This window comes from Callithrix jacchus, chromosome 7 (assembly GCF_049354715.1).
Source record: "Callithrix jacchus isolate 240 chromosome 7, calJac240_pri, whole genome shotgun sequence".
Lineage (NCBI taxonomy): Eukaryota > Metazoa > Chordata > Mammalia > Primates > Cebidae > Callithrix > Callithrix jacchus.
Genome location: NC_133508.1, coordinates 62,614,739 through 62,637,937, shown reverse-complemented (window position 1 = coordinate 62,637,937; position 23,199 = coordinate 62,614,739). Strand labels below are relative to the sequence as shown.

General features: G+C 44.3%; 1 protein-coding gene and 1 non-coding gene across 17 annotated transcripts in view; one reads left to right on the top strand and one right to left on the bottom strand.

The window, feature by feature from the left end:
• PAFAH2 (platelet activating factor acetylhydrolase 2) overlaps positions 1-23,199 on the top strand; it is a 62,860-nt gene that overhangs the window by 14,337 nt on the left and 25,324 nt on the right. For 4 of the 16 annotated variants that reach the window (XM_054258947.2, XM_054258951.2, XM_078330769.1 and 1 more), the window contains exons 5-10: positions 1,454-1,522; positions 1,895-2,036; positions 3,506-3,619; positions 9,018-9,109; positions 11,246-11,416; positions 22,667-22,875. In XM_054258947.2, coding sequence (XP_054114922.1) covers positions 1,454-1,522; positions 1,895-2,036; positions 3,506-3,619; positions 9,018-9,109; positions 11,246-11,416; positions 22,667-22,875 — 797 coding nt within the window. Of the gene's footprint in view, positions 1-1,453; positions 1,523-1,894; positions 2,037-3,505; positions 3,620-9,017; positions 9,110-11,245; positions 11,417-13,165; positions 13,321-14,596; positions 14,658-22,602; positions 22,876-23,095; positions 23,184-23,199 lie in introns of all 16 variants that reach the window. The other 12 variants (XM_035308201.3, XM_078330771.1, XM_078330770.1 and 9 more) reach the window with 7 other exon arrangements.
• Positions 22,479-22,581, bottom strand: LOC118143375 (U6 spliceosomal RNA). Its single transcript, XR_004727601.1, has one exon. It is a non-coding gene; the product is annotated as a U6 spliceosomal RNA (small nuclear RNA).

Genomic DNA, 23,199 nt, shown 5'->3' with positions numbered 1-23,199 from the left:
CCAGACTGGAGTGCAATGGCACGATCTCGGCTCAACGCAACCTCCGCTTTCTGGGTTCAAGCAATTCTCCTGCCTCAGCCTCCCGAGTAGCTGGGACTACAGGCACATACCACCATGCCCAGCTAATTTTTGTATTTTTAGTAGAGACAGGGTTTCACCTTGTTGACCAGGATGGTCTCAATCTCTTGACCTCGTGATCCACCTGCCTCGGCCTCCCAAAGTGCTGGGATTATAAGTGTGAGCCACCACACCTGGCCTTTTTTTTTTTTTTGAGACGGAGTTTCGCTCTTAATGCCCAGGCTGGAGTGTAATGGCGTGATCTCGGCTCACTGCAACCTCCACCTCCTGAGTTCAGGCTATTCCCCGCCTTAGCCTCCCGAGTAGCTGGGTAGCATGAGCCGCCACACCCTGCTACTTTTGTATTTTTAGTACAGACAGGGTTTCTCCATGTTGGTCAGGCTGGTCTCAAACTCCCGACCTCAGGTGATCCTCCCACCTCGACCTCCCAAAGTGCTGGGATTATAGGCGTGAGCCACTGCGCCTGGCCTGATGCTGCTTCTTGTTCGATTGAGTACCTGCTGTGTGCCAGGGCTGGGCATTCAGTAGTGAAGAAGAGAGAGTTCCTGCCTTCAGGAATATTATAGTCTAGCAGGGAAAAGAAGCAAAGAAACATTTTCCTCCTAGGCCAACAGGTATTTATGGAGAGAGCAGGTGAGCACATGACTTTGGAGGTGGTCCTTTTGGTCTAAGAGTCTGTATTGAGACTTCACACTTCATTAGACTTGGGCAAGTCAGTTATAAATATTTTTCATTAACCAGAATGAAATTCCAAGGAAGGGAGGATAAAGGACATTGTTTAACCTCATTGCATCTGTGGTTAATTCGGGCTCTGAAATCCTTCCCATGGGTCATGGCCCTATGGTTTCCTATCCTAGGGAGGAATATGTGCTGTTAAATACCTAACCATTCTCAGTGTGCTATCGTCTTATTTGGTTCCCACATAGCCCTGTGAGGTCAACAGGCAGGGATGCCCATTTTTCAGGTAGGCAAACAGACTCTGGAAGGCAGACTTGCCCAAAGTTACACAGTTTGAACTAGGAAGGGATCAGAAATCTCTCTGGCTCTAAAGTCCAGTTCACTGCCTTCCCTGGAAAAGTGGGAGAAGGTGAAAAGGAACTTAAGAACCTGACCTCCCTGTATCAGTTAGAAATTGTGCAAGTTGTATTTAACAGAAACTCCCCCCCCCAATAATAGTGACTTCAATATAGTAATGTTTATTTTTCTCCCAAGTGAAAGGTAGCCAGAGGTAGATAGATAGTTAAGGTTGATATGGTAAGGTTGATAAGGTTAAGGTAGTTCCACAATATGACTGCTAGCAGAGCATGATTGGAATGAGGGTGAAGGCTGGGCTGTTCTTTTGATCCCTTTTCCTTCTTCCTTTTTGAATCTCCAGGACTTTGTATTCAGCCTTCTGCATGGAGCTGGCCTCACATGGCTTTGTGGTTGCTGTGCCAGAGCACAGGTGAGGGATGAGCCACCATGGATTGGGTACCTACAGTGAGCTAAGATATAGACTAGTCCCTTATCAATGTACTACTTCTAATCCTCTTGACAACCATGCAAGCCAGGATTATACACCTTTTAAAGAAGAGAAAACCAAGGTTCAAAGATGTTAAGTAATTTCCCAAAAACGACACAGCGAGTTGAAATTCAAACCCAATTCTGTCTCTAAAATCTATATTTTTTCCACTTTCCTATTTATGTCCCAGATTTCCTCCCCTCCTAGCCAAAGGGTGATATATAGAGGCTCTTGGATGAAAGGGAGGAGTTGGTAAAGGGGAAAATAAGCTCAAGAATATTTTCTGGTTTCTTTCTGATGATGTGTGTATTTCAGGGACCGGTCAGCAGCAACTACCTATTTCTGCAAGCCGGCCCCAGAAGAGAACCAGTCCACCAATGAATCGCTGGAGGAGGAATGGATCCCTTTCCGTCGGGTTGAGGAAGGGGAGAAGGAATTTCATATTCGGAATCCCCAGGTAAGTTTGTGCCAGTTGGGGAGGGAGAGTTAGTGAGCCTGTCCTCTGTCTACTATATCTGATAGCAAGACTTTTAGTTAACCCTCTCTTGAAATCTCAGTCATAGTGGATCTGAGTTTGCCACATCAATGGAAATACATAGGATATTAATCAGGACTCCTGCAACTGCTGTGACAGAAATCTAACTTAGACTTACTTAGGCAAAAAAGGAAATTGATAGCTCATATAGGTAGACTATAAGAGCAGAACAATTGGAACCAGATTCAAATGCCATCAGGGTTTGTTCTTCATCCTCATTTCTGTCTGTTTCTTGGTTAGTGGGTCTCATCTTCAAACTGACTTACTTTCTAAGGTTAGAACCATAGGGGTTTTTTTGTTTGTTTTTCTTTTTCTGAGACAAGTCTGGCTCTGTCACCCAAGCTGCTGGAGTGCAGTGGCATGATCACGGCTCACTGCAGTCTCAATCTCCTGGGCTCACGAGATCTTCCTACCTCAACGTCCCGAGTAGCTGAGACTACAGGCATGCACCACTATGCCCAGCTACTTTTTTTTATTTTTATTTTTTTGAGACAGAGTCTCACTCTGTCACCCAGGCTAAAATGCGGCGGCACCAACATGACTCACAGCAACCTCAACCTCCTATGCTCAAGTGATTCTCCCACCTCAGCCTCCTGAGTAGCTGGGACTACAGGCACACACCACTACACAATTTTTTTTTTTAGTAGAGATGGGGTCTTGCTGTGTTGCACAGGCTGGTCTCAGACTCCTGAGTTCAAGCAATCCTCTCACTGTGGCCTCCCAAAATGCTGGGGTTACAGGTGTGAGCCACGGCACCCCATCAGAACCACAGCTCTTGACAGTTCTGAGCTTGTGTGTGTTCATGTCATCTATGAGAAGAGGGCTGTGTTTGAGTTGCTCCCTCAGTCCCCTGCCTTGGTGCAAAACTACAGTTTGAAAAATCCTGGAGAGGGATTCCAGGCCTGGGGAGAAGTAACAAAATGAGACCTTCCCATCAGAAATACATTATTAGAATGGGAGTGGGAAAGGCATCATCAAAGGGCAGGGTTAACAGAAGAAGGAAGGGGGGTAAGTGCTTGGGAGACAAAAACAATAGATGTGTGATGTGAATGGACAAGTGGAATCCAGTACTGGATTGCTAATAACAGCACTCCTAATTCCTTTTGTTTTTAAAATGCATTCATATATATCATCTCATTGGATCCCTCTGACAGCCCTATAGTTAGGTAGGTGGAGTCAGAACAGCAGGGCTGAGTATGTTATGTTGTTAGGCAGTGCTTAAGTGAGCTGCAAGGTAGCTGAGCCTTTCTCGGGACGTGGCACCCAAGGTACTTGCTGAGGCATGGGTGGGCAAACTCCTATGCATTCTTCCTTGGCTCTGTACATGAGTGAGATTTTCGCTGGACAGTTGTGGAGTGTTCCAGTTCCCATTGGGACTGTCTCTGTTGCAGGTGCATCAGCGGGTAAGGGAGTGTTTACGGGTGTTGAAGATCCTGCAAGAGGTCACTGCTGGCCAGGCCGTCTTTAACATCTTGCCTGGTGGCTTGGATCTGATGACTTTGAAGGTATGGAAACAATTGGTATGTCCTAGAGCCCAGTATTCAGGGCTTTCTTGGTTACAAGTAACAGAAACTTAACTAAGTAGTGTAAACAAAAGAGAACTGATTGGCTCATAAAACTACCAAGAAGACCAAAGGCCAACTCGACGCCGGTGTAGTTAGACCCAGTGTCTCGGACATTATCATCAAAGCCTTGGCACTCTTCTCTCCCCTCTCCTGCCTCAGTTTCTCTGTATATATATATGGGTTTCTCACCAGACTCTGTTCTTTAGGCAAAAAAGATGGTTGCTAGCAATTGAAGCCTGTGTATCAATTTATAGCTCCAGGTTTAAAAAGAATAGAGACTGTCTTAGCTTCCACTAATCTGGGAAAGCTGTGACACTACGGGTCTCATGCCCCTCTACGCCAGTCCCTGCGTCAGAGGGAGAGGGTGTTCAGATTGGCCTGCCTAAGTTACAGTCCCACTTCTGGGTCAGGTGATTGACCACCACAGGACCAGGTGGATAGCAGGGAGAGGGTTCAGGCTACTGAGCAGCAAACAACCGGTGTCCACTGCAGGCTGAGTCCTCCCTTTGAGGGAATCCCACGAACCGTCCCAGGAGGGTATGAAACCATCCTGGACATGGAATTTGGTGCTTATGAAGGTACATTCTTCATGCCCCACCCCCACCCAATCTTTTTTCTCCATAATTTCAAAAGTCATTCAGGCTGTATTCAGAGAACCAAGAATCACACAAAAGTATGAAGAAAAATGAAACAACCTTTTTCAATATTTTTATATTTGTCCTTCCAATTTTTAAAAAATGTATTAATGTGTGTATTTTTTTACACAATTATGTTATCATTTATTTTATTTTTTTATTTTATTTTATTTTATTTTTTGAGACGGAGTTTCACTCTTATTACCTAGGCTGGAGTACAATGGCATGATCTTGGCTCACCGCAACCTCCGCCTCCTGGGTTCAGGCAATTCTCCTGCCTCAGCCTCCCAAGTAGCTGGGATTACAGGCACGCACTACCAAGCCCAGCTAATTTTTTGTATTTTTAGTAGAGACGGGTTTCACCATGTTGACCAGGATGATCTCGACCTCTTGACCTCGTGATCCACCCACCTCGGCTTCCCAAAGTGCTGGGATTACAGGCCTGAGCCACCGCGCCCGGCCTATGTTATCATTTAATACAAGCTGTTTTGTGCCCTTATTTTCATTTAGCAAAACAGTATGAGTATCTTCTTATGCCAATTAATATTTTTCTTTTTTTTTTGAGATGGAGTCTCACTCTGTTGCCAGGCTGGAGTGCCGTGGCATGATCTGAGCTCACTGCAACCTCTGCCTCCCAGGTTCAAGTGATTCTCGTACCTCAGCCTCCCGAGTAGCTAGGACTATAGGTGCGCACCACCACGCCCAGCTAATATTTTGCATTTTTAGTAGAGACGGGATATCACCAAGTTGGCCAGGATTGTCTCGATCTCTTGACCTCATGATCCACCCACCTTGGCCTCCCAAAGTGTTGTGATTACAGGCGTGAGCTACCACCCCCACCCAATTAATATTTTTCTATGGTATGATTTAAAAAAAAAGTTTTTAGAGACAGGGTCTTGTTGTCTGCCCAGGCTAGACTCACACTCTTAGGCTTAAGCAATCCTCCTGTATAGCATGACTTTTATTATTTATTTTTGTTTATTTTTGTGAGACAGGGCCTGACTCTGTCAGCCAGGCTGGAATACAGTGGTGCCATCACCACTCACTGTAGCCACCACACCCTCCCAAGTAGCTAGGACTCCAGGTGTGTGCAACCATGCCAGCTAATTTTTTGTATTTTGTAGAGATGGGGTTTTACCATGTTGCCCAGGCTGGTCTCAAACTCCTGGGCTCAGGCAATCCACCCGCCTTGGCCTCTCAAAGTGTTGGGATTACAGGTATGAGCCACTGCACCCAACTGCATCACTTTTAATAGCTATGCCATATTATATTGTATTAAGAATGGTGTGTGTGTATATAATACATATATAATACATACATGTATATTTACAATTACTGCTTTATGAGACTTGGTTTTTTGGTTTTTTTTTTTTTTTGAGACCAAGTTTCACTCTTGTTGTCCAGGCCGGAGAGCAATGGCATGATCTCAGCTCACTGCAACCTCCACATCCCCGGTGCAAGTGGTTCTCCTGCCTCAGCCTCCCAAGTAGCTGGGATTACAGGCATGCATCTCCACACCCAGCTAATTTTGTATTTTTAGTAGAGACAGGGTTTCTCCATGTTGGTCAGGCTGGTCTTGAACTCCTGACCTCCGGTGATCTGCCCACCTTGGCCTCTCAAAGTGCTGGGATTACAAGCGAGACTTGCTATTTTAAGAGCTCCTCCCACAAATTTATGCAGTAAGCATTCTTATCTCTTTACATAGAAAGAAACCAAGGATCTGCCGGGCACAGTGGCTCATGCCTATAATCCAAGGACTTTGGAGGCCAAGGCGGGCGGATCACCTGAGGTCGGGAGTTCAAGACCAGCCTGACCAACATGGTGAAACCTTGTTTATTTAAAAAAAAAAAAAAAGAAAAGAAAGAAAGAAAGAAATCAAGGATCAAAAAGACTAAGTACCCCAGATACCTAGCTAAGTAAGTAGTAGAGTCACACATGAAATTGGGGCATTTTGATTCCACAGCCTGTGCTGTGTGCCCGAAAGCCTCTTCAGAACGTATATTTTAAAGGTTTTGGTAATATTCTCCAGGAGAAGCATCTGCCTACATGACCAATAGGTAAGGCAGACCCTGGAATCTAGAGTGCTTTGCCAGCTACAGTGTTGGTAAAGTGAGAGTCGGGGGGCCCTGGGCACTGAGGTCTAGCCCTGCATGCCTGTGAGTGAGCCTGAGAAAGGCATTGGGAAGCCAGGCTCATGCTTGTAATTTCAGCATTTTGGGAGGCTGAGTGGGGCGGATCGTTTGAGCCCAGGAGTTTGATACCAGTCTGGCCAACATGGCAAAACCCATCTCTACTAAAAATAAAAAATTTAGCTGGGCGTAATGACATGCGCCTATAGTTCAGCTACTCAGAAGCTGAAGCAGAATTGCTTGAGCTTGAGCCTAGGAGGCAGAGGTTGCAGTGAGCCAAGATTGTGCTGCTGCATTCCAGCTTGGGTGACAAAGGGAGGCTACATCTCAAAATAAAAAAAGGCATTGGGAAATGCCAGGCTACAGTACAGTTAGATTAGTTAAGAGGGCAGCCTTTTAGGGGAAATACAGCATTAAAAAAAGCTAAATACATTTTCATCTATCAAATTGAGTAAGATCTAAACACTGATTACTCTGTTAACAAAGTTGTGGGGAAATAGATATTCTCTACATTGCTGGTAAGAATACAAATCGTCCCATGGCGGGCATTGGGCAATTGGAATCATCAACACTACAGATGCATATGTTTCTTTGACCCAGTAATTTCCAGTTTTGGGAATTTATCCTACAAATAAATACCTGCACACATGCAGCATGATAGAGGGACAGTGTTATTCATTCCAGTGTTGTTTGTTATAGCAAAAGTTTGATAGTAACCTAAACACTCACCAATGAGGGAACTGGTTTAATTATGGGACAGTGGATGTATTTGCTTGGCGAATGGTAATTGCTAGTGTGTAAACCCCATATTTCAGTGGCTTAACACAGTAGAAATGTATTAAATGTATTTCTCTCCTACATGAAGTTTAATATGGGTGCTCCTATATAAGAGGCAACTCAGGGATCCAAGGTTCTTTTATAATCTCTTTTATGTCTCTAACCTCACAAAATTTGTGAATCCCAAATTTGTTGTTTGCATTAAGCCAACAGAATGGGAAAGGCGATAGAGGTTTGTATGAGACCGTTTATGGACCAGGTGTGGAAATAGAGATACCACTTTTGCTCACATTCTGTTGGCTAGAACATTTACAAGTTCTTATCTAACTGCTGGGAAATAGTTTAGCTGTGAGACCAGGAAGAAAAGGAAAAGATTTGGTGATCAGCTAGCTGTCTATACCATGGCCAAGTCAAATGCAGCTGTGAACAAGCATGAGGAAGCTCTTTATGTACTAATGTTATGTACAAAAAGATACGGCGCCATGTGTATGAAAAGAGGGAAAGTATATATTCATGTTAACTTATGAATATAAGCAATCTCTTCAGGGACACATAAGAAATTACCTGTTTGGAGGTAGGTGGTGGGCAATCATGTGGAAAAAACGGAGTAGGTAGGAGACTTTTTTTATACCTCTGATTTTAGAGGTATATGAATATATTTACCTGTTTTTTTTAAATGCCGAAGAGGCCATCCAACCAAGTTGTTGATCTAAGGGTACCGAGTGAAGGGGGAAGATTTAGGTACAAAGCCTTGGAATAGACAGTGGGGAGAGCAGAGCAGAAGTTCAGAGCAGAGGCTGGGCCGCAGAGCCTGGAGAGGCCTCCTGAGCCCCTTAGCAGGCAGCTGCAATGGATTTTTATATAACCATACCCTGAAGGCTTCTGAGTACAACCAGAAATAGATACATGCGGAGCATGTTAGAGTGCACAGACTCACTCTTCCCCTTGGCTTTGGATAAAAATCACAACAGATATCCAAAGAGAAAGTAGAACCTGCACTGGTTTCTGCACAAGCGGTCTTTGCTCCAGAGCACAATGGACAGGCAGCAGGAGCATCCCTGTTCCACCCTCAGCTCAGTCCATTTGTCATGGACCTTGGACCAGTGTATAAGGTGGGGATTCTAGAAGATGGAGACAGCTCTTATTGTTAGCATGCTCATAGACCAATCGGTCAGTATTTCTTCATAGATTTTTCTTTTTTTTTTTTTTTTGGAGACAGGGTCTCGCTCTGTCACCCAGGCTGGAATGCAGTGGTGCAATCATTACTCACTGCAGCCTCAACCTCCTGGGCTCAAGCGATCCTCTCACCTCAGCCTCCTCAGTAACTGCGACTGTGCGTGCATACCACCACATATGGCTAATTTTTGTATTTTTTTGTAGAGACAAGGTTTTGTCATGTTTGAGCCCTGGCTGGTCTCAAATTCCTAAGTTCAAGCAGTCCACCTGCCTCAGCCTCCCAGAGTGTTGAGATTACAGGCGTGAGCCACCGTGCCCAGCCTATTCATAGATATTTGAATGTCTACCCTGGTCCGCTATTGTTAAGTAGTGAGATTATAAAAGTAAGCATGAAAAGTACAGTTTTCACAATTCCTGCCTACACAAAGCTGTTCAGTCCAAGGACTGCTTGACTGGTGCGCCTTCCATAGGCAAGAGATTCTTGATAGTGTGATGTTGGTGGGCTCACTCGCTGTTGTGCCTTTGGCCTTATCGCCTCACTATTTCTTCCTCTTGCTCCTGATGAATTGCTAAAGAGCAGTCCTGAGTTTCTGACTTGGCTAAGTTCTCTGCTTTCCTCAGGGCAACATTGACCTGAGCCGTGTGGCTGTGATGGGACATTCATTTGGAGGGGCCACAGCTATTCTGGCTTTGGCGAAGGAGACCCAGTTTCGGTGAGTTTCCTAGTAGTGTTGCTGTGCTTAGCTCCATACACCATATATTCACTCAGCAAGTATTTGTTACACAAGTACTATGTTCTTGGCACTGTTTTGGGGCTGAGGATTCAGTGGTAAACAAGAAAACAAGATCTCTGATTTCATAGAATTATGTTATTGTGGGAGGAGACAGACGAGTGAAAAAGCCAACAGATAATAAAATCCCCATGACCAAGTGCTATGAAGAAAAATAAGACTGAGCGTGTTGGCTAACTACTATAACCTCAGCTCTTTGGGAGGCTGAGGCAGGAGGATTGCTTGAACCAGGAGTTTGAGATCAGCCTGGGAAACATCACAAGACGCTGTCTCTACAAAAAAATTAAAAAACAAAACCAAAAAACTTAGCTAAGTGTTATAGTGCATGCCTGTAGTTCCAGCTACTTTGAAGGATGAGGCAGGAGGATCCCTTGAGCCCAGGAGTTCGAGGTTACAGTGAGCTATGATTGCACCACTTCAGCCTGGGCAATAGAGCAAGACCCTGTCTCAAAAAAAAAACAAAAAAGAAAACAGGCTGATATGTCTCTGAAAAAGTGAAACCAAGACTGGAAAGGCAAAGAAGTCAGTGGTATGAAGATCTAGAGGAAGATCTTTCCAGCCAGCAGGAATAGCTAATGCAAAGGCCCTGCAGTGGAAAGAAGCTTACTGTGTTAGGGTGGGAGGAGCATAGGGAGTGACGGGGAGGCAGTTCAAGCTGTGATCAGAGAGAGAAGTAGGGACGAGAGCACAGGGTTGTTTGGCCAGGGTAAGGAGGTGTAGATTTTATTCTAAGTATGATGGGAAACTGTTGAAAATTTTCGACAGAGAAAAATCAGTCTTACATTTATAAGATCCTTCTGGCTACTTCGTGAAGAATGGACTGTAGCAGGACAAGACCAAAAGCCTAGAGGCTCATTAGAGAGAGCCTGTTTCAGAGTCAAGGTGAGAGATGATGACGAATTTACATCAGAATTGAGATAGTGGGATGGAGAGAAGTGATTGGAGTCAGGATATGTTTTGGAGTTTTCAGGACTTGGTCATATGGGAGGTGAAGGAAAGAGAGGAAACGCAGGTTTTTATTTTTATTTTTTTCCCTTTGAGACAACAGAGGTCTTGATACCTTTTGAGATTAAAAAAGAAAGAAAGAAAAAGAAAAAAGCAAAAAAAAAAAAAAAAAAAAAAAAAGAACAACAGAGGTCTTACTCTGTTGCCCATGCTGGAGTGCAGTGGTGCAATCAGCTCACTGCAGCCTCAACCTCCTGGGCTCAAGTGATCCTTATGTCCCAACCTTTCAAATAGCTAGAACTACAGGTACATGCTACCACACCCTGCTAATTTAAAAAAAAAAATTTTTTTTTGTTAGAGATAGTGTCTTACTATGTTGCCCAGGCTGGTCTTGAACTCCTGGGCTCAAGTGATCCTCCTGCCTCAGCCTCCCCAAGTGCTGGAATTATAGGGATGAGCTACCATGACGAGCCCAGGGTTTTTCATTTGTGTATCTATTATGTGAGTGGAAGACAATTGTCCCTTATTGAGATGGAGAGGAATGGAGGAGCATTTTAGGGGTCCGAGGAGGGAAATGGCTAAATCTTAAGGCCATAATATTGCCCTTGGTGACATGTTTTTACTGTTGGCACCAAGGAGGCTTTTCCTAACCTCACATAGCACCTTGTGCAATCAGGGCACTAAGCTATATTGTTTTGTCACCTTGTCTGTTCTGTCTTCCCTACTGGACTGGGAGCTCCTTGTGAGCAAGAACCCTCACTTATGTCTGTATCCACAGCACACAGTAGGCACTCAATGAATGTTGAATGAATGAATAACTAAATGAATGAGTGAAGTGCCATTCTGTGGAACTCAGGTCAGTCACCTGAGAGTAGATCCAGGAGAAGGAGATCTGATCCTTGCTTTCAGGGAGTTTGAAATCTAGAAGGATCTTGGGTGAAAAGTAAAAGTGATTCCTATATAAGATCCTAACTGAAGGCCGTGGGCCGTGGTACCCCCTTCCTGGCTTTCTGAGCCTTTACCCAACAAAGGGAGGAACTCCACCCTTCCCCCTTCCACCCTATTTTTGCCTGAGATTTCACTGGCAATTCCAGATGTCTGGTCCTATTCCAGGTGTGCGGTGGCTCTGGATGCTTGGATGTTTCCTCTTGAACATGACTTTTACCCCAAGGCCCGAGGCCCTGTGTTCTTTATCAATGCTGAGAAATTCCAGACAATGGAGAGTGTCAATTTGATGAAGAAGATATGTGCCCAGCATGAACAATCTAGGATCATAACCGTTCTGTGAGTAAACCACAAGGTCATGATCCCAGTGCCCTCGCCATTCACTACTTGCTATGGCACCCTTAATTTCTGGATTACCTAGAACTTTCTACCCATTAGTAGAATACCTGAATACTTACCGAATTTCAAAGTCTAAATTCTTTCAGAATTTTCTGTCTGTCTCTCTTTCCACTAAGCTCCATCTATAGTGATTTCTTCCATAGTTTATCTGATTTTATGACAGGATTTACCTCGTGCTTTCTGAAAAGGGGCATTATGGGATTGTGTGTTGGAAAGGAAGTGGTGTGGGTCTGGGTGAGTTCCAGAGATTGCTAGCCTCATTTGGGAATTTTATTGGGTCTTTGAAGACTGTGAATAGGTGGACCTTTGATATTCACCAGACACATTTTAGACACCTTTGTGAATATTAAAATCACAGGTCACTGTAACATATGTTGTCTTCTATAAACCGTCTATATTCTGGTCAAGAGAAGCCATATTTTCTTCACTTTTATCATCAGCACTATCAGTTGGTTTTCTTTTGGGAGCCATTTTTCATAGGGAAAAAATCATTTCTAGTGACTTTAAGAAATGTTCCACATGTGGGAGGTGATATTGAGCTGCATATGTCGGGCTGAGATCTCACGGACTGCTCCTACCCTGCAGTCGAGCCCAGCAGCACACAGGCTTCTGGGATCCGGTTCCTGTTTCGGCAAATGACAAGTGACTACATGCCATGAACCTCTGGAGTCACTTGGGTAGTTGAAATGCCAAATCCAGAGCCCTGAGCACTGGGGTCAGCAGATGGCCAGTGGCTTCTTCCCTTGTTCATCTTGGTCCTGGCTGCCTTGTCAACCCTCCTCCTTCAGTTTGGTTTCATGGCAGTAGACACTCCCTGAATGCTCCCCCAGGTCAGATTCAAGATAACTGTGACCAGGAGGGAAGGGAGGTGAGGCCAGTTAGGAAGGGATATACACAGGGGACTTAACTCCCGGCAATGTGTCACTTATTCAACTGAGTGCTGGATACTCAAGTATCCCATATGTTATATATATGTACCTTTTTGTGTGCCTTAACTAAGGCATTTTTTAAACTTAGTCTTTCTGTGATATCAGACAAATACTTTAGCATTTAAATTTGCTTTCTCTCACTGAATTGACTGGTAAATTTAGTTATGAATAATTTAGCCCAAAATTAACCCAGTGAGGATTTCACTAAATGTATTTAGTGTCAAAGGACTGAAGTTCTAACCCAGAAACCCCCTCTTACAAAGCACTCACTCTTACTTTTCTGATTATTTAAATAAAGGCAAGTAATTCCTTTTTCCTCTTCACTCTGAGGTACAGTTCTAAAGAAGGTCTTAATTTGTTTTGTGAATGTTTGAAATTCACTGGGCAAAAGCCATAACTAATAGATTGTAGTAACAGAAATGTCACATGCCACAGACTCTACCTCCTTGCTCCTGTCCCTGCTCCAGCTAGCTCAGCCTTTTCCCTGCACTGTCAGGTGTTGCAGTTAGGGGCTGAGCTACCTTTGAAGCCAGGCACATCTGGCTTCAAGTCCTAACTCCATCCCCAATTACTTGTGTGACCTGATCCTAAGCAGATTGTTTCTCTCCTTGGATTCTGTCAATGGGGAAAATACTTCCCTTACAAGGTTGCTATGAAAATGAAGTGTGATAATGGATGAAAAACACCTTGCACATAGTAGGTGCTTAACACATATGCCTTAGCCTCCAGACCCCTACCAGTTATTTTTCTTTTCCCCTAGCGGTTCTGTTCATCGGAGTCAAACTGACTTTGCTTTTATAACTGGCAACTTGATTGGTAAATTCTTCTCCACTCAAACCCGTGGGAGTCTGGACCCCTATGAAGGGCAGGAGGTTATGGTGCGGGCCATGTTGGCCTTCCTGCAGAAGCACCTTGGTAAGGAGAAAACTGGAGTTCTTGGGGCAGCTGTGGGGTCCCTTAGATTTCCCTGCAGCACAGTGAAATCTCTGACATGTCTGGGATTTGGGGAAGGAGATTTATGGCAAATGGAAAACCTGAGTGAAGGAGAGACTTACATAGAATTATAGGGAAAAACAAGGCCGGGTACAGTGGCTCGTGCCTGTAATCCCAGCACTTTGGGGGGTTGAGGTGGGAGGATGGCTTGAGGCCAGGAGTTCAAAACCAGCGTGAGCAACATAAGACTCTGTCTCTACCAGAAAAAATAAAAAATTAGCCAGATGTGGTGGCTGCAGCGGGAGGATCAGTTAAGCCCAGGAGGTCGAGGCTGCAGTGAGCCGTGATTATACCACTGAATTCCAGCCTGAGCAACAGAGCAAGACCCTGTCTCTAAATAAATACATAATTAAACAAATAAATAAGAAAAAACACTAAACTGAAAGTTGGGAGACCCTAACTGTCTTACTTGCAGAATGACCTTGGCCTAGTCATTTAACCTCTCTGAACCTTGGCTTCCTGACTGTAGATGGAGTATTCACCTCTCTACTCCACCACCTCTCTCCTTACCCAAACTCATTATTACCCACCTTATCTGCATTTTAGGGGAGTGTATGAGGATAACGGGCTAAATTTATGGAAGTATTTTAGAGAAACAAAGCATGAAGTACTATGACTAATGTCATCAGTCACAGAGCAGCTAAAGGACAAGGCCTCCAGAGGTCCCTGGTCCAGCTTCCACCCAGAGGAGGCATCCTCTTACTAAGCTTTATTGGTTACAATGACTAAAGGTTTACAAACTTAACTTGAGAAAAAAAGGGGAGTTTGTTTATGAGTGTGCACCTTAACCGGTGGGAAATGCGGTTACGGAAATCGGGGTGGCTTGCGGGACTGTCTCATGGCTTCAGGCTCTCTGTGTCTTCTTCTCATGATATCTCATTTTCTTTGTTCCATTATACATTTTTTTTCTTTCTCCTCTATGGTTTTTCTCCCACTGATAGCTACTGTTTATTCAGTTTCTGCTTCCTCCTAACTTCACTTGGCTTGAACCACTCAGAGTCTGTTCCCTCTAGGTTTGTGGCATCCTTTCATCTTCAGCTCCCACTGCTCACTGCCATATTTTTTTGATTTCTTAGAACAGATTCCCAAGGGAGGCAATTTGATTGTATCAACTCCTCTTTGCCCACCAGAACATTGTAGCTCTGGCCCAGCTGGGCCCTGAGCTCTCTTCACCCGATGTCCCTTTCTGATCCCTCAGCAGGTGCTGTATGCCAGGCAGCTTCCATGAGAAAGGAGCCGAGCTTGCCTGAATTTCGAAGGTTTGACTTAACTCTAATTAAGAGCAAACTTTGTAACCCCCCTCGATTTGCCCAGGTTAACCTCTCAAGAGCTACCCAGAGAAGCCTCAGACAGCACCTGGCAGTTCCCTAGATATTTGAAGTAAACTATGCTGGTTCTCTCTGAGTTTTCTGTTTACTAAGCTAAATGTTTGTGGTACCTCCACCTGTCCCCATTCAGTTCCCTGTGTTGCTTTTTGTTATTTGTTCCTTTGGAGTCACTATTTTTTGGTGCCCCTTCTAAAGTGTGGTGCCCTGGCCGGGCTTGGTAGCTCACATCTGGAATCCCAGCAACTTTGAGAGGCTAAGACAGGAGTATCACTTGAGGCTAGGGGTTTGAGACCAGCCTGGGCAACATAGTGAGGCCCCATCTCCACAAAAAGAATAAAGAAAAATTAACCAGGTATAGGGGCATGTGCCTATAGTTCCAGCTACTTGGGAGATTGGGGTGGAAGGATCGCTTGAGCCCAGGAGGTCAAGACTTCAGTGAGCCAAGATCATGCCATTGCACTCATGCCTGGGCAACAGAATGATACCCTGTCTCCAAAAAATAAAATAAATAGATAAACTGTGGTGCCCTGACTTGACTATAATGTGTTAGGTGTGGTCTGACCAGTGCTTGGGACAGCTAGACAGTCATCTCTGTGCTTTCTGTTTTTAAGACAGTCTCACTGTCACTCAGGCTGGAGTGCAGTGGTGTGATCTCAGCTTACTGCAGCCTCAACCTCCTGGGTTCAAGCAATTCTCTGGCAGTTCTCCTGCCACAGCCTCCTAAGTAGCTGGGACTACAGGTATGCACCACCACGCCCAGCTACTTTTTTGTATTTTTAGTAGAGATGGGGTTTTGCCATGTTGGCCAGACTGGTCTCAAACTCCTGACCTCAGGCGATCCACCTGCCTCCACCTCCCAAAGTGCTGGGGTTACAGGCATGAGCCATCACACCTGGCCACCTGTGTGCTCTGGACACTAGCCTTTTAGTTGGATAACCTGAGTAAATTCACATTTTCTCTCTTGTTTTTTTTCTTTTAAATCAATCAATGCAGAGAAACACATTATCACAAGTGCACAACAAACTTAGCCTGGATTGAGTCTGCATTTTAAACACACCTGTCTTATGCATTTATTGATGTTTTGGAAGTAAATTTTCTTCTTTTTTTTTGGCGACGGAGTTTCAGTCTTGTTGCCCACGCTGGAATGCAGTGGTGCAATCTAGGCTCACAGCAACCTCCACCTCCTGAGTTCAAGTGATTCTCCTGCCTCAGCCTCTCGAGTAGCTGGGACTATAGAAATGCACCACCATGCCTGGCTAATTTTGTATTTTTAGTAGAGATGGGTTTTCTCTACGTTGGTCAGGCTGGTCTCGAATTCCTGACCTCAGGTGATCTGTCCTCCTCAGTCTCCCAAAGTGCTGGGATTACAGGCATGAGCTACGACGCCCGGCCCAGAAGTAAATTTTCGTTTTTCTATTTCTGCCTGATCATTTCATCTTGCACATCATAAGCCATGATTCCATCCTGTGTCTGGAGACCTTAGGGTCAATAAGAGACCTCAGGGCATCATTCTTATCACCTGGCAAGCAGCAAATGAACCCATGTCTCAAGACTTTAATGGTGCCTGACTGCCTGGTCCTCCCTCAGCACCCTTTCCCTGTTTCCTCATAGGCACCATGTCATTGTAAAAGCTTAAGATTAAAGATGATAGGAAGCCCACCATGGCACAATTGAGCTCCCTTTAAAAGTAATACCTGTTGAGCTAAGATACTCATTGTTAGAGACCAGCAGACAAGGAAATGGGAGGCAGGAGAGACTTAGACTGAAGGAAGATTGTTGAGGACTTAATTTATGCCAGGCCTTCTGCTCGCACTTTATCGTGTATAATTCTAGAGATAGCCCTTTCCAGTTGATACTTTTATTATTAACCACATTTTACAGAGGAGAATCCTGAAGCATAGGAAATTTAAGTAATTTGTTCAAGGTTATCCGGTTATTAAGTGGCAAAGCCAATATGCATCCTAGGCTGTCCAGTTCCAAGGCCCATGCCCTTAGTCACTGCACTGTATTGGTGATGACTCTGGTAGTTCCATGGCCACAGCACTGTAGGAGTTTGGTCTTTTTTTTTTTTTTTTTTTTTGAAACAGAGTTTCGCTTTTGTTGCCCAGGCTGGAGTGCAGTGGCGTGACCTCAGTGCACCGCAACCTCTGCTTCCTGGGTTCAAGTGATTCTCCTGCCTCAGTCTCCCGAGTAGCTGGGATTATAGGCATGCGCCACCATGCCCAGCTAATTTTGTATTTTGTATTTTTAGTAGAGATGGGTTTCTCTGTGTTGATCAGGCTGGTCTTGAACTCCTGACCTCAGGTGATCTGCCTGCCTCAGCCTCCCAGGGTGCTGGAATTACAGGCATGAGCCACCACACCCGGCCGGCACTCAGTCTTTAGACTGTCCACATGGAAGACAGTCACCTAACTTTGAAGGAGAGGAAGAACAGCTAGCAATGGAGGCTTCCTGGACTACTCAGTGTTTGCCTTTAATCTTAGCAGAGGCTTCACAGGCAGGAAAGGGTGAGGGTCTTTTGGACAGAAGGCACAAATGCTTGAGCGGGCCTGGTTGGGATTGGGAAACTAACTGTGTCTAGTGTATCTGGAGCTCAGGAGAGTGAATTGTGGAAAGACAAAGAGAAGTGGGCAGAAGCCAGATGTAGAAGCCCATGGATTTGCTGAAGTGAGTTTGAATTTTATTCCACAGGCCATCAAGAGCCCCTGTTGGGTTCTGAGCAAGTGACTGTCATGATTAGACTTGTGCTCACAGTCTGGTGCATTGTATAGGATGGGGCAAGGTGAGAGGCAGGGAGCTCTGATGGGAGGCTCTTGCAGTAAGTAATCCAGGCGATAAGAGATAAGACAGTCTGGGCCAGGTGAGGTGGCTCACGCTTGTAATCCCAGCACTTTGGGAGGAGGGTAGATCGCCTGAGATCAGGAGTTTGAGACCACCCTGACCAACATGGAGAAACCCCATTTCTAGTAAAAATATAAAATTAGCCGGGCATGGTGGTGCATGCCCGTAATCCCTGCTAGTTGGGAGGCTGAGTCAGGAAAATTGCTTGAACCCCGGAGGTGGAAGTTTCAGTGAGCTGGGATTGCGCCATTGCACTTCTGCCTGGGCAAGGAGAGCGAAACTCCCTCTCAAAAAAAAAAAAAAAGAAAAGAGAGAGAGAGATAAGACAGTTTGAAAAAGTTGGCCAGGCACAGTGGCTCATATCTGTAATCCCAGCACTTTGGGAGGCTGAGGCAGGAGGATTGCTTGAGCCCTGGAGGTTGAAGCTGTGGTGAGCTGTGATTACGCCATTGCACTCCACCCTGGGTAACACAGCAAGACCCTGTCTCAAAAGAAAAGAACAGGGCCAAGGGTCTGGGCTCAGACTAATTATCTTTGCACTCTTTGCAAAAGCTTTTAGTAGCCACACAGTACATTGTCACATGGAAAACTAAAATAGGCTGTAAGTGGCTCAGCTGAACCTCTCACTCTGGCAAAAAATACTTCTGAGAGCCCTTGTTTGGCTGCTCTGGGGATATGATCTATGAAGACTGGTGCTTCCTTCATATTAACTGCATGCAGCTCCTGGCTCCACCTCCTCTCCTCTCCCACTCTCCTGGAAGACTATTTCACATTTTGTTTCTCCTCAAACCTCTCACATCTCTTCCTTTATCCTGACTCTCGGCTAACTTTGCCTCCCACTTCACTGAGAAAATGGAAGCAACCAGCTCTCCTCAGACTCCCAATACCACCTCTCCCTACCTTCCTGTGTAGAATCAGCTTTCCCTACAGTTTCCAGAGTTCCTGCCTCAATTGCCTAATTAAGGCCAACCCCCAACACAAGATTCCATCCTCTTTTGCCTGCTCAACATGACTGTGCCAGTGATTTTTTTCCCTTTTTATTTTATGTATGTATGTATTTATTTTTGAGACAGAGTCTTGCTCTGTCACCCAGGCTGGAATGCATTGGCTGCCATTTTGGCCAAGGCTGGACTCAAAACTCTTAATCTCAAGTCATCTGCCTACCTCGGCCACCCAAAGTACTGGGATTACAGGTGTGAGCCACCGCACCCAGCCCCTCTTTACTTTAGATCATCAATTTTTCCCTCTCTACTGGTTCAATGCTGAAGTTTCCCATAGAAAAAAGAAATTTTCTCTTGATTTCAATATCCCCTGCAGTTGCCACCCATCTCCTGTTCCCCATCGCAGCAAAACTCAAAAGGATGTCTGCCCTCGATTTTTCTAATTTCTCTCTTCCCATTCCCTCTTAACCCACTCCAGGCTTTTGCATCACAGTACTTCATCAGAACTGCTATTGTCAGGGTCCCCAGTGACCTTCACAACACTAACTTCAGTAGTTCTCATTTCCCATCTTCTGGAAGTCTCTGCAGCTTCTGATGGAGCTGATGGCTCCTTCCTCTGGGAAACTCCCGTCTTCGCTTCTGAGATCCACACTGTGGACTTTCTCTTATCTCCATGTTTGGTCCTCTTCCATCTACTTTGCTGCTTGCAGGGCCCAGTGTCTGGACCTCTTCTCATGGCTTTATGTGTCACCTCCTTGCTGGCGACTTCCTCTGTCACTGCTCCACATCTCTACTTGGTCATCTAATAGACGCAACAAACAAAACTAACTTCACCTGCACTTTTTCCCTTATTAGTTAATCATAGTTCCATCCTTCTAGTTACTCAGGTCAAAGTCTTCATCCTTATCTCTTCTCTCATGTCTCCCATCCAGTCCCTCACAGAATCCTATTAGCTCTACCTTCAAACTACACATGGTATCAAATCACTTGTCACCACCCCACAGCACTATCCTGTCCAAATCATCTCTCATCCAAATTAGTGTAGTAGTTTCCTAACTGGTCTCCTCACTGTCACCCTTGCCAGTCCCTCCCCATCAGAGTCTTGTTCTTTTTTCTCTTTGTATAGATTTAGAGGGTAGAAGTGCAATTTTATTACATGGATATATTGCACGTGGTGAAATCAGGGCTTTTGGTGTACCCATTACCCAAATAGTGAACATTGTACTCAGTAGGTAATTTTTCAACTCTCACCCCTCTCCTACCCTCCCACCTTTTGGAGTCTCTAGTGTCTTGTTTTTCTACCCTGTATGTCCTCTTAGAGCTCCCACTTATAAGTGACAACATTCAGTATCTGACTTTCTGTTTCGGACTTATTTCACCTAGGATAATGGCCTGCGATTCTGTAAAACGTGATTTCATTCTATGTTTATAACTGAGTAGTATCCCATGGTATATCTACACACCAGATTTTCTCTATCAGATCTTCTGTTGATGGGCACTTAAGTTGATTCCTATCTTTGCTATGTGACTAGTGCTGTGATAAGCACATGAGTGCAGGTGTCTTTTTGGTATAATGATTTGTTTCCCTTTGGGTAGATACCCAGTAGTGGGATTGCTGGATCAAATGGTAGTTCTATTTTTAGTTCTTTGAGGGATCTCCATACCATTTTCCATGGAGGTTGTACTGATTCACATTTCTACCAACAGTGCATAAGTGTTCCCTTTTCTCCGCACCCTCGCCAACATGTATTGTTTCTGGACTTTTTAATAATGGCCATTCTGACTAGTATAAGATACTGTCTCATTGTAGTTTTAATTTGCATTTCTCTGATGATTAGTGAAGTTGAGCTTTTATATATATATGTTTGTGGGACACTCATATGTCTTCTTTCAAAAAAATATTCATGTCCTTTGTCCACTTTTTTCTTTTTTTGAGCCCAGTTTCTGCAGAATGCCTACTTTTTAATGGGATTATATATTTTTTCCTTCTTGAGTTAATTGAGTTCCTTGTAGATTATTATTTTGTTGTTCTTATTATTTTGTTGCTCTGTCGCCCAGGCTGGAATGAAGTGATGTGATCTCAACTCACTGTGACCTCTACCCTCCAGGTTCAAGCAATTCTCCTACCTCAGCCTCCTGAGTAGCTGGAATTACAGGCGCGTGCCACCACATCTGGCTAATTTTTTGTATTTTTAGTAGAGACAGGGTTTCACCATGTCTCAAACTCCTGACCTCAAGTGATTCACCACCCTCGGCCTCCCAAATTGCTGGGATTACAGGCATGAGCCACTGTGCCCAGCCTTTCCTAATAGATTTTGGATATTAGCCCTTTATTGGATACATAGTTTGGAAATATTTTCTCCCATTCTATAGGTTGTCTATTTACTCTGTTGACTGTTTCTTTTGTGGTGCAGAAGCTTTTTAGTTTGAGTCTCATTTGTCTATTTTTTGTTGTTGCATTTGTTTTTAAGGACAAATCCTTTGCCTAAGCCAATGTCCAGAAGAGTTTTTCTTAGGTTTTCTTCTATGATTTTTATAGTTTCAAGTCTTTTTTTTTTTTTTTTTTTTAAGATGGGATTTCACCATGTTGGTCAGACTGGTCTTGAACTCCCGACCTCAGGTGATCCACCCTCCTTGGCCTCCAAAGTCCTTGGATTACAGGTGTAAGCCACCATGCCCGGCCCTAGTTTCAAGTCTCATGTTTAATCTTTAATCCATCTTGAGTTAATTTTTACATATGCTGAGAGATATGGGTCCTGTTTGATTCTTCTTCATATGGCTGTCCAATTTTTCCAACACCATTTACTGAATAGGGCATCTTTTCCCCATGTTTATATTTTTGTTGATTTTGACAAAGATCAGTTGGTTGTAGGTATGTGGACTTTATTTCTGGGTTCTCTATTCTGTTTCATTGATCTATTTTTCTGTGTTTATACCAGTACCATGCTGTTTGGGTTACTATAACCTTGTAATATAATTGGAAGTTGGGTAATGTGATGCCTCCTGCTTTGTTCTTTTTGCTTAGGATTGCTTTGACTATTCAGGCTCTTTTTTGGTTCCGCATGAATTTGAGGACTTTTTTTTCTAATTCTGTAAAAAATGACGTTGGTAGTTTGATAAGAATTCCATTGAATCTGTAAATTGCTTTGAGCATTATGGTCATTTTTAAAACATTGATTCTTCCATTCCATGAATGTGGGATGTTTTTTGCTTTTATTTGTGTCATCTACAATTTCTTTCATCAGTATTTTGTAGCTCTCTTTGTAGAGATCTTTTACCTCCTTGGTTAAATGTATTCCTAGGTTTTGTTTTGAGATTTTTTTGGTAGCCATTCTAAATGGGATTGAGTTCACGATTGGATTCTCAGCTTGTTATTGGTGTATAGAAATGCCACTGATATTTTTGTTTGTTTCTTTGTCTCACTTTATTGCCTGGCCTGGTCTCAAACTCCTGGGCTCAGGTGATCCTCCTGCCTTAGCCTCCCAAACTGCTGGGATTACAGGTATGAGCCAGTGCACCCAGAAAAATCACCACTACTGATTTTTGTATACCAATTTTGTGTCCTGAAACTTTACTGAAGAGTCATTTTATTTTTTTATTTTATGTATGTATTTATTTATTTATTGATGGAATCTTGCTCTGGCATCCAGGCAGGAGTGCAGTGGCACAATCTCGGCTCACTGCAACCTCTGCCTCCCAAGTTCAAGCGATTCTCCTGCCTCAGCATCCTGAGTAGCTGGGATTACAGTCACGCGCCACCACACCCAGCTAATTTTGTATTTTTAGTAGAGACGGGGTTTCTCCATGTTGGTCAGGCTGGTCTGGAACTCCTGACCTCATGATCCACCCACCTCGGCCTCCCAAAGTGCTGGGATTACAAGTGTTAGCCCACTGTGCCCAGCCTTATTTCTTTATTTAATTATTATTTTGGCTCCCTCAAATCATGGTATTTATTTGTTTATTTCTCTTTAAAAATATGGAATGCTTAAGGAATTTGCATGTCATCCTTGTGCAAGGGCTGTGCTCATCTCTGTATTGTTCCAGTTTTAGTGTATGTGCTGCCAAGCAAGCACTGAAGAATCTTTTCTTCACAGAGCAGACACAGTGAGCCTTTAAGGAATTTAGTGAGACCTCACTCTTCTGCTCCGAATTCTCCAGTGGCTCCCAGTCTCTCCAAGAGTCAAACCCAGACTCCATTTTCCTGCCAAGTCTATGGAATGTGACCTCCAGTCCCTCCTGGCATCCTCCCCTGCTGTTCTTCCCTTGGTTCACTTCACTCTCACCACATGAGTCTCAAACACTCCGGGAATGCTGCTGCTTCAGGGACTTTGCACTGCTGCTCCCTCTGCCTGGAACATTCCTCCCAGGTAGTCTCGTGGTATACTCCTACTTCCTTCAAGCCTTGCCTCAAATCTCACCTTCTCAGTGAGACCCACCCTGACCACCCTTTTTAAAACACTGGGCCCTTCCTCCCTCCCTTCACGAACCCAACCTCCAGCCACCACCAGTGCTTCCCTCGGCGGGCACCTCTTCCCTTTTTACATCCTGTGTAATTTACTATGTGTATTGTTTGTCTCTGCCCACTAGACGATGAGCTCCGTGAGAACAGCAGTTGCCATTTGTTTTGTTTGTGGATATATTTTTAGCTCCAAGAACAGAGTGTGGCACATAGTGGGTATGCTCATTGTTTT